This window comes from Protopterus annectens, chromosome 3.part1 (assembly GCF_019279795.1).
Source record: "Protopterus annectens isolate FY-2018-M chromosome 3.part1, PAN1.0, whole genome shotgun sequence".
Classification (NCBI taxonomy): domain Eukaryota; kingdom Metazoa; phylum Chordata; order Ceratodontiformes; family Protopteridae; genus Protopterus; species Protopterus annectens.
In genome coordinates, this window is record NC_056732.1 from 31,393,589 (window position 1) to 31,412,945 (window position 19,357).

At 44.2% G+C, this 19,357-nt stretch overlaps 1 protein-coding gene across 8 annotated transcripts in view; it reads left to right on the forward strand.

Annotated features, from left to right (window-relative positions):
* PTPRM (protein tyrosine phosphatase receptor type M) overlaps window positions 1-19,357 on the forward strand; it is a 4,358,319-nt gene that overhangs the window by 1,264,590 nt on the left and 3,074,372 nt on the right. For all 8 annotated transcript variants that reach the window (XM_044066519.1, XM_044066517.1, XM_044066518.1 and 5 more), the window contains exon 4: window positions 19,170-19,248. In XM_044066519.1, coding sequence (XP_043922454.1) covers window positions 19,170-19,248 — 79 coding nt within the window. The remainder of the gene's footprint in view (window positions 1-19,169; window positions 19,249-19,357) is intronic.

The following is a 19,357-nucleotide window of genomic DNA, read 5'->3' on the forward strand; positions in this document are numbered from 1 at the left end:
TAAGGGCATAAAGCATACAAAGAAACGTATTATGCAGAACTTGTATTGGTCTGGGATTTTGAGAGATGTAGCAGGGTACTGCAGAACCCATGAGCAGTGCCAAAAGGTAGGCAAGGCAGGGGACAAGGTGAAAGCTCCTTTGATGCCTTTGCCTGTGATTAAGGAGCCATTTCAGTGGGTAGCTATGGATATTGTGGGGCCTCTGAGTACCCCAAGTTCCACAGGGAAAAAGTATATCCTAGTGGTAGTAGATTATGCTACCAGATACCCTGAGGCAATGGCTCTGTCCTCCATTGAGGCAGAAAAGGTGGCAAATGCTTTGTTAGAAATTTTCAGCAGGGTAGGTTTTCCAAAAGAAATTCTGACTGATAGAGGTGCCAATTTCATGTCAGACCTGCTGACTTGTCTGTGGAAGCACTGTGGGGTGAAGCACCTAAACACCACCCCTTACAATCCCCAGACTAATGGTCTTGTTGAGAGGTTAAACTCTACGCTTAAGTCCATGCTGCAGGCAGTCCAGTTTAAGAGGGAGTGGGACAAATATTTGCCCCATCTGTTTGTTTACAGAGAGGTGCCCCAGGAATCCAGAGGTTTTCAGGGTGAGGAGACCTCTAGATTTGATTTGAGATGAGTGGGAGGGTGAGTGTGAATCCTACAAGGAGTCTGTTGTGGCATATGTCCTAAACCTAAGGACAAGGCTCAGGGAACTCATGGGCTTGGCCCAGGAGAACCTGGTAGAAGCTCAACAGCAGAAAAGGGTCTCATATGAAGGAAAGCTCAAACTAGAGAGTATGCTATAGCACCAGGTAATGGTTCTCATTCTTGTCAGACACAACTAGCTGCAGGCAGCCTGGGAGGGATCCTACATGGTGGTAGAAAATGCCAGTGATGTTAACTGCATAGTAGAACTGCTAGACAGGAGGCAGGGGCACAAATTGTACCATGTTAACAGGATGAAACCTTACCTTGATAGGGAGGCCCTTGTGCTGAGTATTTTCAGTGAATGGCAGGAGGAGTCTGAGGGGGATCTGGTGACTGATCTCCTCAGTTAGACTCGAACTGACACCTCAGTGGAAAGGGTAGCAATGTCCCAGCAGTTATCCCTTACCCAGGTTCATGAAATCTGAGAAGTGTTACAGGAGTTTGGGGACATGTTTACTGGGAAACCAGGGTGCACCCACCTGGTGCAGCACCAGGTGGATACAGGACCCCAAATGCCTATTAAGCAGGTCCCTTATAGGGTACCTGAGAGAGTCAAACAGACTCTGAGGGAGTAGATACTGGAAATGTTGGAACTAGGGGTAATTAAGTAGTTCAGCAGTCCCTGCACCTCCCCAGTGGTGCTGGTACCAAAGAAAGATGGCAGCACCAGGTTCTGTGTGGACTGCAGGAAATTAAATAGTCACACAGAATCAAATGTTTACCCCATGCCTAGGACAGATGGGGTCAGCCAGGTCACTCTACTACTCCGGCCCCAGCAGGTTTCAATCATAAGAACTCCAACCAGATCCCTGAAGCCTTTAATAACTACTTTACAGAAGTCATTCAAACCCTAGCCAATTCTTTACCACCTTTTACTGCTTCCCCACTAAGTACCTCCAAGACTTCATCTCCTACCTTTCAAATACAACCTGTACCTACATCTCTCATCTGTAAGCTACTTCAAAAACTGAAACCTTGCACACCTTCTGCTGACCGTCTCCCATCTGAATACCTACAAATTGCCACAAAAACCATAGACTATCCCATATCTATCCTTATTAACAGAACTATCTCAGAAGGCAAAATCCCTACCATATGGAAAGTATCCCACATCATCCCTCTACATAAAGGTGGATCTTCTATTGAGCTTCCTAACTTTCGACCTATTGCCTTACTCTCCCCATTAGCTAAGATAATGGAAAAATGTATTCACAAACAACTACTTAACCACCTACTACAATATAACCTCCTAGCAAACTGCCAACATGGCTTCAGACCATTCCATAGCACAACGACTGCCCTACTATCCTTCACCGACTCCATAAATAAAAATCGTAACAATAACTCGTTTTCCTCTGCACTTTTTATTGACCTGTCCAAAGCCTTTGATATGGTTAACCATAACCTACTTCTAGATAAACGAAAGGCCCATTCTCTTGATCCACAAGCATTAAAATGGTTTAGGTCGTATCTGGAAAATAGACAGCAAGCAGTTCTTTGGGATAACAATCTGTCTACATTACTTCCAGTAAATATTGGGGTACCCCAAGGTTCTATCTTAGGTCCCCTTCTTTTTTCCTTATTTATTAATGATCTACACATGAACATACCTCAAGCTACCTGCTTTCAATATGCAGATGACTCCACCTTAATCTGTACAGCTAAGAATATAGCCTCCCTCCAGACCCTCACCCAAACTGTTTTTCATAATGTTGAAAACTGGTTCATGCAACACTACCTCCTCCTAAACCCCCAAAAAAACAAAACTACTGCTATTTACTCCAACTCTTAAATCACCTAATCCATTCTTCTCTATAACCTCTAACAATGCTACCAACATAACCCCAGATATTACAACCCGCCTACTAGGTGTAACAATTGATAATCGCCTCAACTACGATGACCACATCAACTCCACCATAAAATCGGTTAACAAAAAACTTGGTACCCTCTATAGAATTAAACCCTTCCTTACCCCTTCTGCCAGTAAAAACTATTGCCCAGACCCACCTCATTTCTACCCTTTTCTATGCCTCTGCTATATATACTAACCTATCTAAAAACAACCTCTCCAAACTTTCCACCTGTTATAATAGCATAGCTAGATTCATTACATGCTCCCCTTCAAAACTCACCACTGCCTCAACCTCAAACAACTGGGATGGCTAGAACTGCAGAACCATATACTCTGTCAACAATTACTTATCACTCAAAAGACCCTATACCACCCCAACAACACCCCTTTCCTCACTAATCTGATTACACCATATAAAAATCTAGCTACACTACGCTCTGCTAATAAGCTCCTTGTCTCCTCAACTAAATCTAACAACAAAGCTGGTGACTCACTTTTCTCAAACACAGCAGGTAAAAACTGGAATCAGCATCCTTCCGAAATATCGACCCTTGCTTCTACTTCTCTATTTAAAAACATCTTAAAAAACATCTTATAACTCATTGGCTTTGTCCATGTGCTAACCCAGACTGATATCTCTTTCCCTTCCTGCTCTTACCCCTTTCCCTACTCCTCTGACCTTTGCCCCCATATCTAGTTACTACTCTTTTCTTCATAGTAAGAGGATAAAATATAAAATACGAGGGCTTTTCTCTCTTAATTGGGTCTTACTCATACCTACTGTTGTGTTTAGTATAATATTTTGCTATAATTTTTAGTATAATTTTTATAGTTTACAGTTTTATTATTATAATTTTTCTTTTGACCAATGCTGCCTCTGTATTGTGATTTTACATGTTTTATTATATATTGTTAACTTTGTCACTGTTCATGCTTGGAGCTTTTCTCCCCGGGCCTCTACTGAAAATGGACATATATCCAGTTAGACTAGCCCGGTCAACAAATGTAAAATAAAATAATAATAAAATAAAGTCCTAGAGCAGCTGGGTGGGGCTAAGTATCTTACCACCATTGATCTTACCAAGGGGTACTGGCAAGTGTCCTTGACTCCCAGTGCTAGAGAGAGGTCAGCCTTTGTGACTCCTTCTGGCTTTTATGAGTTCAGAAAGATGCCCTTTGGGATGAGAAATGTCCTAGTGACTTTCCAGAGGCTGGTAGATCGTATCGTAGATGGAGCAGGAGATTTGACCTTTGCTTACCTAGATGATATTGCCATCTGCAGCCATTCCTGGCAAGAGCACCTTCAGTTTGTCACGGAAGTATTGGGTGGACTACAGAGGGCAGGGCTGACAATGAAGCCCAGCAAATGTCAGGTGGGTATGGCAGAGGTCTCCTACCAGGGACATGGAGTGGGGAGTGGTAAGATCAGGCCAGAACCTGCCTAGGACACTGGTTGGACAGAGAGGGTGCTGGAAGTTTTGGTTTGACCACTCAGCTGACATCTCAGCCCTATAGCTGGGCCAGTGGGGATTCTTATTGGGGATCTGGAGAAAGAGGGAGAAAACAACCCCAAACTGACTGTGGTCACCGTGTGTTCTTAAGGGAAATTGTACTTTATTTATTATTTATTTATTTATTTGATTTTGCTAACCAGGAAAGTCCACTGGGCTGAAATGAGCCCATTTTCAGTGGAGGCTCGGGGAGAAAAGCTCCAACAAAAAAAAAACAATGTACATAATTAATTACATCATTTAACAATATACAAGAGTAATAACAGCATTTAACAATATACAATAATAATATAGGAGTCAGAAGTGACACAGTGACATAGACAATGTACAGCATTTGCGGAAGACTCGGGTGCTTGGCAGATATTCACTAGATCCGACAGATCATGATAAGCTGCACTTACACAATACTTTACCGTGGGTGTAGTTGTCATCCTCCCATTGTGTGCTTCCCACACTGTTGCCAGTGGTGAGGATTGAGGCTCCTTGATTACTGGGCCAATGCTGGGGCATCACAACTACATTCACGTTTCTATTTTTTTACCTTTGCTGATTGCATTGAAATTCAAGCTTTTACTATGCAGCTGCATATGTCTAAGCTAGGTAAGATTGCTTTGATGAAATTGCGTATATTTCCTATGAAGTTTTGTATTGTACGATATGAGCTGTGATCTCAAAATCAATGAATAGCAAATCAAAAGCTTAAACTATTTCAGAGTAGGCTCACTGACAGAATGGAGCTTCAAAATAAGTTAAAATGTAGATGAGGAACTTACACATCTAACAAGTACCTTGACTGACTTATTACTTTTTAGCAGCACAAACCCATAAGTTCTCACCCCAGACACATCTATAATGTTATGCATGCATGTAATGTTTCAGTGTTGCAGCCATCAATGCAAAAAAATGACTGCTGAAAGTTAAATCACCCTTCTGTTAATGTGCCCTGCTTACACTGAGAGAACGACAGCATCCAGCAGAACATCTGGCTCTTCATTGCATGTGTCACTGCTGCCTTTCCCAGCTTAGGAGAAAAAAATGCATCTCTAACCTTATGTCTTCACTGTCATTTCTTACAATAGCAAGAAAAAAAAATGGATGAATTTATGGTGCAACTCCAACATCTGTTCTTCAAAAAGAGAAAGTAGAGTCATACTTTTCCCTCAGATATTATTTGTATGTATTGCTTTGTACATGTGTAAACTTTCCTTCTTGTAAGGGGGAAACATGGGTGTCAACAGCTTTCAGCAAGGTCTATTTTATACCTCTTGTCCTTTACCCTGAAGAAGCAAAACAATATTAATTAGGATACAACTGTAACTTTTAGAGCCTGTCAGACCAGTTGGCATAATGGCTAAGTTCTTCATCTTCCAGGCACAAGGTACAAGGTATGATTGTGACCTGTGGTCAATGACAGTATGAAGTTTGCATGTTCTCCTTGTGAGTCTGTTGGGTTCCTCCCACCACCAAAAAACATGCTGAGTGTTTCCACCTTGAGCTCACCCAGCAATGCAGTTGTCAGTAGCAGCACAAACTCTAGACGGTGCCTTTATATACCATCCGCTTTCGTAATCAGCTGTAGTGCATAGTGCCCTCCAGATGGGAGAACGCTGATCACAGAGTGCAAGTCATGTCATGTTCACAGTGTATAAATTGGTCCTAAGTGATTTGGTTGTATTGACTAATTATGACAAAATAGGCATGAGTATTTGCTGGTGATATGTTGGTTGAGGATGAAGCCTACTCTGACCTATGCCAGGGACCCATGGGAACAGTGAGAGGGGCATATTTGTCCCTATTTTGTATGCATGACATAAAGTCCAACAGCCCAGGGTCAATAAGCTACTGGCAGGCCAACGTCCATTTCCTCAGCTTGGATTATCTCGGACAGCTCCATTGAGGGAAAGCTGGATGTAAAACCAAGCAACCTGCCAAAAATGAACTAAGCATTCACTCAATGTAGGTTCAACGACAGGACGCAACTTGAAAGTGCATGATATGATGGTAATGAGGAGTCAGTACATTGTATGTATTCAGGAGACAAGATGGAAGGGCAGTGCAGCAAAGCCACTTGGATGGGAATCCGGGGTCTGCTACTCAGGAGGAGGACAGGCTAGAAATGGTGTGGGAATTGTGGTGAGGGAAAGGCTTCAGGGAACAGTGACAGATGTCATCAGAATTAGTGATAGACTCATGGCAATCCAACCCCAGTGTTAGGAAAGGGCAGTATTCATAATCTCTACTTACGGTCCACAGGAAGGATGTGTTGGTGAGGAAAAGAGTACATTCATACAGCAGTTGCAGGACCTAGTAGATAAAGCAGGACAACATGAATTGATGTTGGTAATGCGTGACCTGAATGTACATACTGGGACAGACAGAACAGGATCTGAGTTGGGAGGGGCAGCAGGAATATAGAAGAAGCCATGGTTCAGCAAGAGAGACATTCACAAGCTCACATACAAGAGTGGCCCACGTGCAACTCAAGTAGACTTCCTCCTAGTAAGAAAAGGGCACTAGGATAGAATCAATGATTGCAAAGTCATTCCCAGTAAAACAGTCATCCCACGGCATAAACCAGTGGTTACCACAATCAGCTGCACATTGACATCAGAGAAGGTTTTAATGTCAACAGACACTAGGCTGAAGACCTGGAAATTATCTGGAGAGAGAGCATAGGAGTTCAAGGAATTATTCAGGGCTTTAGCATCTCAGGAAGAAGAGGAAATAGGTGGAGATGAAGACAAATGACAGGGCCTCAAAAGAGCATGTGTGAAGACTGCAGAGCAGATAAATGGCCGAATGAGGTATGGAAATAAGGTACATAAGGAAAGCTGATGATGGAATATGGAAATACAGGAAGTCATCAAAAGAAAAAGAGCAGGAAAAAGTGGGAGATAGAAAAGACAGGCCATGCAGAAAGGAATACTGGTTGGCCAACAAAGAGGCTAAGAGAGGAATTGCAAAAGCAAAGATTAACTTAGAGGCACTCTACCAGCTTCTGGAAGATGACTCAGTAAATGGCACAGGTTGCAAGGTAGAAATGTAAAGATAAAGAAGATAAGTCAGACACCCTTCATAAGGGATGCCAGCAACAACCTGATCACCAGTCCACAGGACATCAGTGGCAGACTGAAGGAGTATTTCCAGCAGCTCTGAATGAACAAAATCCCACAGAAGCTGTATTGCTATGACACAGTTTGTGATGCAGAAAGAGGAGGAACCAAACCTAGAAAAGGTAAGAACAGCACTAAGGAAAATAAAGTCAGGAAAAGCAGCAGGCTCAATTGAGGTGATAACAGAAATTGCTCCTGAGGGTACTCATAGAGGTATGGTGAGAAAGGTGTATCACAAATGACTGAAGAATAAGCATACTCATGCCAGTGTATAACAGCAAAGCAGCCAACCACAACTTGTAGACAGTACAGGGATTTCAAACTCCTGTCACGTTATATGAAAGTTCTGGAGAAGGTACTTGGTAAATGAGTACCTGAGTAGTACAAAGTAAGATGGGAGATGAGCAGTTCAGATTCAGATCAGGATGTTTGCAGTGAGACAGATAGTTGTGAAGAAGCTAGAGATGAAAAAAAAAAGTCTAACGGGGCATTCCGATACTTGAAGAAAGCATATGGCAAGGTCCCAAGAAAGCTAATTTGGACAGTCCTTTAGCAATTTGAAGTCCCAGAAACACTGATAGAATTATTGCAGCCTATGTACAAGGACCCAGTGGCTCAAGTACAAACAGTGTTCGGTCGCACAGAGAGGTTACTAGTGGGAGTGAGTGTGCATCATGATTTAGCTCTTGAGTCCGCTGCTGTTCATACTGCTGATGGACTACATTAGCAAATAGGTCGGAGGGGACAGATCATCAAAGTTACTGTATGCAGATGATGTGGTACTTCAGACAGATTCTCAGCAAGAACTTCAGCAAAGCACAGGGGAATTTAATGCAAAACTGAAGGCACAGGGATGAAAATGAATACAGAAAAAAGTGATGTTAGGTAGTCTGATCTCACCTTCATTTTTACATATGGGTTCGGAGCCGATCCTCGGCTCCGACTCATCCGATTTACAAGCTGGAAGACTTCTGGTTGGCTCGTGGCTAAACAGGTATCCCATGGTGCACCAGTACAATCCCTAGATCTTGTTTGCCACCTTGACGAGTTCGGTTGTGCTTCTCTTGGCTCTGGCTAAGTTCTTCAAAATTCTTCATATTGTATCATGTTCAGTGCTTTATTAATGTATATTTAGTATTGCTAATATAGCAGGCAGTTGCTTTGCTTTCCTTTTTTGAGTGCAACCTAGTTTTTCTAGTTGTTTATTGGTATCCTGTGTGCCAGTTAGTTTTAGGTGCTGTTGCACATTATTTGATTATTAGGTAGAGTTTGGCGGGTTCCACTCTTAGTCAACAGGGGCTCCTGTTGTCTTGTCTGTTGTTATTCTGACCTTTTTTGGTCACCGTTAGCAGTTAGTTTTCTGCTATTTGGACATTGTTTGTTTTTGGCGGGGATCCGCTTGTGAAGTTACTAGGATTGCAAGTTTATTATCTGTTTTTCTTAAGAGTAGAAAGTTATTGTGTCGTTTACAGCTTCTCTTGTGTGCTTGAGCTTTCCTTTCATGTCTGTTCAAGTTAAAAGACCCAGTTTCACTACACCGGGCTAGGCCCGTTTAAGTTAGAGGACCTAGTCCTCGTGTAACTCCTTTAGCTAGCTTTCTCTACACCGGGCTAGGCCCGTTTAAGTTAGAGGACCTAGTCCTCGTGTAACTCCTTTAGCTAGCTTTCTCTACACTGGGCTAGGCCTGTTTAAGTTAGAGGACCTAGTCCTCGTGTAACTCCTTTAGCTAGCTTTCTCTACACTGGGCTAGGCCCGTTTAAGTTAGAGGACCTAGTCCTCGTGTAACTCCTTTAGCTAGCTTTCTCTACACTGGGCTAGGCCCGTTTAAGTTAGAGGACCTAGTCCTCGTGTAACTCCTTTAGCTAGCTTTCTCTACACCGGGCTAGGCCCGTTTAAGTTAGAGGACCTAGTCCTCGTGTAACTCCTTTAGCTAGCTTTCTCTACACTGGGCTAGGCCCGTTTAAGTTAGAGGACCTAGTCCTCGTGTAACTCCTTTAGCTAGCTTTCTCTACACCGGGCTAGGCCCGTTTAAGTTAGAGGACCTAGTCCTCGTGTAACTCCTTTAGCTAGCTTTCTCTACACTGGGCTAGGCCCATTTAAGTTAGAGGACCTAGTCCTCGTGTAACTCCTTTAGCTAGCTTTCTCTACACTGGGCTAGGCCCGTTTAAGTTAGAGGACCTAGTCCTCGTGTAACTCCTTTAGCTAGCTTTCTCTACACTGGGCTAGGCCCGTTTAAGTTAGAGGACCTAGTCCTCGTGTAACTCCTTTAGCTAGCTTTCTCTACACTGGGCTAGGCCCGTTTAAGTTAGAGGACCTAGTCCTCGTGTAACTCCTTTAGCTAGCTTTCTCTACACCGGGCTCTGCCCGTTTTAAGTTAGAGGACCTAGTCCTCGTGTAACTCCTTTAGCTAGCTTTCTCTACACCGGGCTGGGCCCATTTAAGTTAGAGGACCTAGTCCTCGTGTAACTCCTTTAGCTAGCTTTCTCTACACTGGGCTAGGCCCGTTTAAGTTAGAGGACCTAGTCCTCGTGTAACTCCTTTAGCTAGCTTTCTCTACACAGGGCTAGGCCCGTTTAAGTTAGAGGACCTAGTCCTCGTGTAACTCCTTTAGCTAGCTTTCTCTACACCGGGCTGGGCCCATTTAAGTTAGAGAACCTAGTCCTCGTGTAACTCCTTTAGCTAGCTTTCTCTACACAGGGCTAGGCCCGTTTAAGTTAGAGGACCTAGTCCTCGTGTAACTCCTTTAGCTAGCTTTCTCTACACTGGGCTAGGCCCGTTTAAGTTAGAGGACCTAGTCCTCGTGTAACTCCTTTAGCTAGCTTTCTCTACACCGGGCTAGGCCCGTTTAAGTTAGAGGATCTAGTCCTCGTGTAACTCCTTTAGCTAGCTTTCTCTACACTGGGCTAGGCCCGTTTAAGTTAGAGGACCTAGTCCTCGTGTAACTCCTTTAGCTAGCTTTCTCTACACCGGGCTAGGCCCGTTTAAGTTAGAGGACCTAGTCCTCATGTAACTCCTTTAGCTAGCTTTCTCTACACCGGGCTAGGCCCGTTTAAGTTAGAGGACCTAGTCCTCGTGTAACTCCTTTAGCTAGCTTTCTCTACACCGGGCTGGGCCCGTTTAAGTTAGAGGACCTAGTCCTCGTGTAACTCCTTTAGCTAGCTTTCTCTACACCGGGCTGGGCCCGTTTAAGTTAGAGGACCTAGTCCTCATGTAACTCCTTTAGCTAGCTTTCTCTACACCGGGCTAGGCCCGTTTAAGTTAGAGGACCTAGTCCTCGTGTAACTCCTTTAGCTAGCTTTCTCTACACTGGGCTAGGCCCGTTTAAGTTAGAGGACCTAGTCCTCGTGTAACTCCTTTAGCTAGCTTTCTCTACACTGGGCTAGGCCCGTTTAAGTTAGAGGACCTAGTCCTCGTGTAATTCCTTCTTAGGGCTAGGCTTGTGCGTGTGTGTGTGTGTGTGTGTGTGTGTGTGTGTGTGTGTGTGTGTGTGTGTGTGTGTGTAGATATGTCTAAAGAAAGTAAGGAGCATAAACCCTCAGGGTTCAAAAAGTGTATGAAATGCTCCCAAAAGATGTCCTTAACGGATGGCTACAGTAGCTGTGTCTACTGTCTAGGGGCCATCCACTTACAGGACTCGTGTTTGTTCTGCCATGCTTTCTCTCCTAGAGTGTTACAGGAGAGGAAGAACAAACTCATACTCAAGGGTCTATTGAAACAATGCTTTGAGGAAGCACTATCCAGCTCTTCAGCTTCCTCTTAAGTCTGGGAAATCAAAATCCTCAAAAAAGCCTTCTCTGGCACCGGCTGGTGTTTCGGAGCCACCTCCTAAACAATTGAGATAATCAAAATCTGCCTCCTCAACTCTTCATCTTTCAGAGCTGAAGGAGAGCATCATGGTGGTATCAAAGTCAGTTACAGGGGTTTCGGAACTGATCTATGAAACAATTGATACAGCAGTTGACTCTGCTACTTGGAGCAGGTCTGTAAGCTCCCTACCGGTGTCCATAACAATTAAGTCTCCAGTGCCCCCCAGGTCAAAATCCCCAACTATGCCTTCCAGGTCTTCCAGGACCCTTTCAGAAGAAGATGTGGAGAGGGTAGTGCTGAGACTCCTGAAGTCATCTGCCTTGCCAAAATTATTGTATGCTCCGACCCAATCGGCTCCGGAGCCACTTGACCCAGCTTTGCCTTTGTCTGCTATTCCTCCTCTGAGCCATACTGGCCTTTTGGAGCTGGAGTGCTTGGTGCCAACAGAGGAAATGCTGGCTCCAACTCACCTTGTTGCTGCCTTGGAGCCGGGTTCAGCTCCGACATGCTCAGTGCCGTCTGTTATGTCCAGGGGCCGAACCTCTCCTGTCAGCACCGACAGGGAGGGTTGGAATCGATCTTATTCGGTTCCGAGCCTTCCTCTCAGTGCTTCGGCCAGGGTGAGCTCAGACCCTGCATCTGTCCCGGAGTCGACAGCTCTGGTTCCGGTGCCAAACTGCATCTCTTCGGAGTGGGGGAGGTCTTCGGAGCAAGCGAGGTCGGCGTTAGAGATGATGAGGAGCGTGCTGTCTCATTCTCCAGCACCTACCACTGGCACCAGCACTCTTCCCCCTAGAGCACCCACTTCAGTCTCAGCCCCTACTCTCTCTGTAGACAGCAGAAACCCGCAGCCTCAGGATCCATCAGCTGGTGGCCCCCACTTTTCCGAGGCTTCCCCGGAATATCCTTCCAAGGAGCCTCCCTGGAAGAGGTTATGTAAGAGGAAACATATTGACTCCCAGGATGAGTCTTTGACATCGGACACAGACCTCGAGGAGTCGGAAGGGTCCCCCAAGTCATCTTCTGATGATGTCTCCTTTGTGGACATTTTAGATATCCTTAGACAGAGGTACGACTGGCCCACTATTAACCCTTCTGATGAGGAGTTGGTGTACCTGAAGGCATTCAGGTCTCAACCTTTTGCCTCTTGGGTGTCTCCACCTTTTGACGAACTAATGGATCTAGTCAGTCGAAAGGTGTGGGATACTCTTGACACTGTAGAGCCAGTCCACAGGAGACCAAATAAGTTCTTGTCTGCCCCTCCTGATAAAGAGTTCTTGTCCAAGGGTGTTCCCATAGATGCCATGGTGGTGGTGGCAGCCACGAAGGAGTTAGCAGAGACCTCTTCATCTGTTCATCCGCCAAACAAGGAGTCTCAGCAGATGGACAGATTTGGGAAGAGTATTTTTAGTTCAGTGGCATTTACCCTTCAATCATTGAACTATCTTACGCACTTCACGAGGTTGCAGAGGGATCTCCTCAAGGAGTTAGGAGATTCCATACAAGGTGTGTGTACTGAAGGAGTTCCTGACAAAATTTCTACTCAGTTGTTCACCTTAAATTCTGTGGTTAACTCCTATACAACTTATATCTTATGCTGCGGATGGAGCGAGTAGAGAAGCAGGTTCAGGAGTTTCCTTGAGATGCCACTCCTAGATGCATTTATGTAATTTTGCGGAACCGTTCAAGTCTACTTTCACCAACGCCCTGTTTGATGGTTCCTCATTGTTTGGTTCTAAGGTGAAGGATACACTCACTAGGTGTGAGCAAGAAGGAAAGAAGCTTTCTGCCTTGGGAGTGCGTTTTACTGTCCCAGACCATACCCCAAGGGTCACAGGGGCAGTAAAATGTGGTTCAAGAAGTCCCAGAGGGTCTTTCCTGACACACAGGGTGAATCCTCCTTCAGAGGCAGAGGAGGAGGAAACAGCAGATGTCACCCTAGAGGCAGGGGCGGTCCGCAATACCAACAAGGCCATGATTCCTTTCGAGGACGGCCTTATCAGCGCTCCTGATGTGGAGCCCGACTGCACTTCTCTGGGGCTGGTCGGGGGTTGCATTTCTTTGTACCAAGAAATCTGGCTAAATATAAACCCAAGACAAGCGGGTACAAAGAGTTGTTACCAGAGGCTATATCATACCCTTTTCCCTATCACCGTTTGTTCCCAGAAGGATCCCAGATGTCCCACCCAATCACAGGGATCAGGCAACTGTGGAGATCAACAAGTTGCTTGCAAAAAGAGTCATCCAGCCCATCCCAGCAGACCAGATAGGATCCAGAACTTACTCCAGGTTCTTTTTAGTTCCAAAATGAACCGGAGATTGGAGGCCAATATTGGACTTCAGCAGATTGAACGAATCAGTGAAGAAGGACAAAGTTCGTATGGTAACACTGAGTCTACACTCGCGTTGTTAGGGAAAGACTTTTGGATGTGCTGTCTGGATCTTCAGGATGTCTATTACCACTTAAAATGGACAAGGTGTCCAGAAACCATCTACGCTTCCAGCTGGGAGCCAGTCACTATCAGTTTTGCGCTCTGCCCTTTGGTCTCACCACAACCCCCAGGGTGTTCACCAAATGCATGGCAGTAGTGACAGCTCACTTGAGATGTCAGGGATTCCAGGTGTTTCCATATTTGGACGACTGGCTCCTGACCGCCTCCACTAGGCATCTACTCATTCAAAACAGGGACGACAAGATTCAGCTTTGTGCTCAGTTAGGGATCTCCATAAATTGGAAAAAATCTGCATTATTGCCCTCTCAGTCTGTGATTTTTATAGGCACAGAGGTAGTCACAGTGAAAATGACAGTTTGTCTCCCCACTGAAAGGTCACAGAACTTAATCTCCCAAGTTCAACGTTTTCTCCCGTTGCAAAAAGTCAAAGCGAAGTGGGTTCTTCAGCTCCTCGGGACTATGGCTTCCACAATTCTATTGGTACCATTAGCCAGGTTACACATGAGAATTCTCCAGTGGCTTCTGTTTTCCCAGTGGTCCTTCTAATTTCTCCCACTGAGTCATCCTATCCTGCTGATGGAATCATGCAAGAAGGACCTTCGTTGGTGGATAGATCCCAATCATCTGATCACAGGTGCCCCCTTTGTTCCGTCCCAACCTGTTGCCACTGTGACCACGGATGCCTCCCAGATCGGGTGGGGGGGCATTATCTCGGCAGGACTGTTCAAGGCACATGGCAAGAACACGAGGCTCATCTGCATATCAATGTTCTGGAGATGAGGGTGGTGCTTCTGGTGTTTGAAGCACTTCAAGACCTTCTCCCTCTAGGGACAATTGCGATACAATCAGACAACATGTCAGTGGTTTGGTATATCAACAAACAGGGTGGTACCAGATCTTATCCACTCTGTCGAGAGGCCATGCGAGTTTGGAAATGGGCAAATTCTTCCCTACGCTTTCTGGTTGCAATGCACATTCCAGGGACGACCAACGTGATAGCCGACAAGCTTAGCCAGGCAATCCTAATGCCTCAAGAGTGGTCTCTGAAATGGGAAACAGTGGATCAGATTTTCTGGAAATGGGGACAGCCTTGCTGTGACCTTTTTGCCAGCCCAGTCATTATCAAATGCAGCAGCTATTTTTCCGTCATTCCCCCTCCGGGGAAGTCTCCCAGAGACCCTCTGGCTCACGATTGGCCCATGGGACTTCTGTATGCTTTTCCTCCAATCCTTCTCATTTCCAAAGTGATTCATAAAGCCAGTCAGCTGGGAAGCAAGTTGATCCTCACTGCTCCTTACTGGCCTTGTCAGGTCTGATTCCCCTTCCTCGAGCCTCTCCTCCTGGACGATCCTTCGATTCTGGACCCAGCTCCAGATCTATTGACTCACATGTCGGGTTCACTACACCCCTCAATCCACATCCTCAAATTGACAGCGTGGCTGCTCCAGGTCAATCCCTAGTCAGACTTCATGATGTATCATCCTCAGTATTTCATATTCTTATGTCCTCCCATAAACCTTCAACTAGGAGGCTTTATGGCAGTAAATGAAAAAGACTTTCTATTTGGGCACAGAAAATGAATGTAGATCCATACACTGCTTCTGTCCCTGTGATTTTGGAATTTCTCTCTGAGCATTTTCAGCAAGGATCTGCCGCTGCCACTGTTAGAGTCCAATTGGTGTCGATTTCTCATTTTCATTTAGGTTTTCAAGATACCAATTTAATGTCTCATAAGCTTTGCACAACCTTATTGTGACCATCTCTGCAAGAACCAGTGGCTTCTTGGGATTTATATTTTGTGTTGTCCAAATTGACTTCTCCCCCATTTGAATCTTCCCACTCATCTTCTCCAAAATTTTTGTCTTGGAAGACCTTGTTTTTGGTAGCTATCACATCAGATAGACGGGTATTGGAGCTTCAGGCTTTGTCTATTAAGCCACCATATTTGATTCTTCACAAAGACAGGGTGTCATTACGTACTAATCCCTCCTTTGTCCCCAAAGTTTGTTCTAATGCTACCTTAAACCAATCAGTAGAGCTCCCAGTTTCTTCCCTAACCACTGTAATGCAGCTGAGTACCATTTTTATCAGCTAGATGTTCATAGACAACTACGTTTTTATCTACAGCAGACCAAGGCTTTCAGGAAATCAGATCAATTGTTCATTTCCTTTTCTGACTCTAGATTGGGCTTACCAGTTTCTAAAGTGACACTATCCAATTAGATTTCCAGTTGTATAGTCTTTATCTATAGCTCAGAGGGCAAACCCTTACCCTACAGGATCAAGACTCATTGTACCAGATCGCTGTCTACCTCTGCAGCCTTTCTAGCCAGGGTACCACTTGATAATATTTGTGCAGCAGCTACGTGGGCTACCCCTCACACTTTTATTACACATTACAAATTGGATTTGACATCCAGGGGTAGAGCATCCTTTGGCTCCATGGTGCTCAAGAATATTTTCCAATGAGCCACCCAAGAATAAAGCGCTAGGGATGCTGTTTCATATGTAAAAATGAAGGTGAGATCGGACTACCTAACATTAAGAAGTTATGTACTCACCATAACGTTCCATGTTGATAGTCCATCTCACCCTTCATTTTTATCATCCCGCCCTCCTGCCCCCATCCTGGAAGATCTGGAAGTAATAATTTGGTTGCCCTTGGTTGGAGACCCTTTAATATTGGTTGTTTTTTATGGTTGTTATTCTAGTGAGCAGCAAACAAGATCTGGGGATTGTACTGGTGCACCATGGGATACCTGCTTAGCCACGGGCCAACCAGAAGTCTTCCAGCTCGTTAATTGGCCGAGTCAGAGCCGAGGATTGGCTCCTAACCCATATGTAAAAATGAAGGGTGGGATGGACTACCAACATGGAACGTTATGGTGAGTACATAACTTCTTTTTTTCATGGCAGCAAATCAGAGAAACTGAAAACTGAGATAGGAGGGGAAAACAGTGGAGAATGTTAACAGCTTGAAGTATCTGGGAAGGGTGGGTGGGAAGAAGGGAAGTCTGAATGAGGTCAAAGCTAGAATCAGAGGGGCTGCAGTTAGTAGACAGAGTGTCAGGGGTAATATGACAGAAAATTGGCAAAGAAGCTGAAGAGTAAGGTGTACAAAACAGTGGTGTGACCAGTTCTCCTGTAGCATACAAAAACCTGGGCAGTAAAGGCAGAGCAGCTGAGGAGGCTAGAGGTGATGGAAATGAAGTGCCATAGATGGGTGGTAGGATGCACAGTGTGGGACAGAGGAAGAAATGAGGATATGAGAGCAGGGGCAGAAGCACACAAAACTTCAGTTGAAGAGAAGGTTAAAGAGAACAGATTATAATGGTTTTGGCACATGTGCAGGAATGCAGAAGGAAATCTGGTGTTGAAGATTTGAGACAAACAGGAAGAAGACAAGAGGAAATGAGGGCCTCCAGGAAAGAGGTGGCTAGATTGTAGAAGAGTACACTGTGGTAGTCAGACATGACTGTCAAAAAAGACAGAAGAGTGGCACTGAATAGAAAGATGATGACAGTTGGCACAACACCTGACTCCATGTAGAAAAATGAAAAAAAAAAAAAAAAAAGATTTGTTGATGATAATTATAATGATATAGTTTTTTAGAACTGCAGTGACAAGTCTTGTGGTTGGGGGATGTGTTTTTCATTTTATATTTTTTCTGACACCTGTATTACTCTCAGCATCAGCTTTGTCAATGTCCTCCATGTCCATATGACAGTAGGACAGGCTTGTAGGCTTGATTAACCTGGTTGGGGAAACTATCCAACTGGGGATGTATTTCTGCATCTTAAGGTGGTCAGATAGGACAGGATAGCTGTCTCATTGAATTGTAATGGTCTTGTCCCAGTCCTGTTTTTGCTAAACGCAACTGGCCTTAGTTTATTTTGTCCAGAAGACATACGATGTTCAAAACACTGGCTCAGTATGAGTGCTTGCTTCTGCAGGACTACATCCCGAGTCAGTTTGTATTGCATTAGTTGTTGAGTGTGTGTGTCCTTAGTCACCAACACAAGAGTGGCAGTACCAGGCCTTCTCCTTTATGTCAGTGTTGAGGTTGCCATCTTGTAGCTCCATCCCAATGAGATGACCAACCTGGCATCAGCTGGTCATTGCCATTTTCCTTTTTTTGGCTGTCTAGTGTCCAGCCTACTATTTGAACTTGGGTAACCTAGGCAGCTGTCAGGGTCAAAACCTCCACGCCAGCACAGCTGTGAATCATGTATGGTGTTTTCACTTCTGTCCATTACTGCTTAAAAGAACATGTTCCTGACACATTATGTTGGGTAGTGTTCGAAAGACATGCATGCGTAAATGGGTGTGGCTTAGTTGAAAGTTGGGCATCGAGCTGGCACCTCAGCGTTTCGTAAAAATCTACTCCCAATCATTAGCGGACTGGAGTTCCGCTGTGGTGACCCCTTACCAGGAAAAAGCTGAAAGACAAACAACAAGGATGTGTTAGGCCAATATCTAATCAAATAGGAATGATTAATTTGAGCACAAAATGGGAGACTGGCCAGGCTTAAAATGGCTTGCAATGGCAGCTAACCTAGTACTTACCTATGAACCTGTAAGGGCAGCTAGCCTGGTACTTACCTATGAACCTATAAGGGCAGCTAACCTGGTACTTATCTATGGACATCAGCCTAGTCAAGCTACAAGGTACCTGAGTCCTTGGATGTGAGGCAGTGGCTTTTGAACACATGGAACTCAAGCTACTGTTGTGTTCCTGTATCTGTTTCTTGTATTAGTTATACTGTGCATGCTGTGTGGTTTATTTACATTGGTCCTGTGCAGAATCTGCAGGCTTATTACAACGTAATACAATGTAATACATTGTTTCATTAGCCATACTTTGCATTTGCCTGTGAATCAGAAGCTAATGGCCTTTTAACTGCATATCTCCATACAGTACCCATGCACAATGCATGTGGTGCTGGTGAATATTGTCTGCAAAGATTTAAGGTACATATATGAAAGATGCCACAAAAGAGCACAGCCTTTTAACTTTGATAGGTTTCAATGTTTTACTTAGCTGTTACCCAGCAATTTCTTGATAGAAGTTTGTGCATATGATGCTATCAATTAGTTCACAAAACCTTTACACATGGAATGATACAAATGCATTCATATTCACTTTTGTCAGTGTTTTTCTTGCCCATTATACTGTATAAACTGCATAAATTTACACAACTATCACTCTGTCACATACTTCGAAGATAACATAACATTTGTGTCCTCATCATGTTTTAATGTTTTTTTTTATTTAGTAGAACAAAGCTAGTTAATTTTCTCATACTGCAGAGAGTATGACAGAACTCCGACTGTTAGCTAGTTCAGTAAGCAGAGAATCAGAGAAAGGGGCAGACTTTAACAAAGACTGGAAACGATTATGCCTGATGCTACAGCATCACACATGCGCCACTTTTCACAGCAGGTAATGGAATGAAATAAGCTCCCTTTGTCTTACTAAGTATGCTGTAAACCGCATACATTCAGTGCTTAACACAGACAGGTGTACAGAAGGGTTTGTCTGTTCAAAAGTTTATATATAACAGTAGACATCAGTGTGCACTTGATATACATCCTGAACTAGAATGTTTCCTTGTCTGTTGTAAATTGCTTATGTAAAAACAGAGGTCACAATAAATAACTTTAATTAACTTTGTCAAGATTTTGATTGCAGACTCATTTATTAAAATCACATTTTATTTTTCTCCAGGTTATATTTGAGGTGGTCACATCAGGTCAGCATGGATACATTGCTCTCGATGATGTAGTTGTTCTGGGACACCCATGTAGTAAGTCACCATTCAGATCTAATCTGTTGTATTTTTGTGTCTTTTGAAAACAAATGATTCTGCTTCGGATGCTTGACTTAAATATGTATTGAAGTGATGAGATCATAAA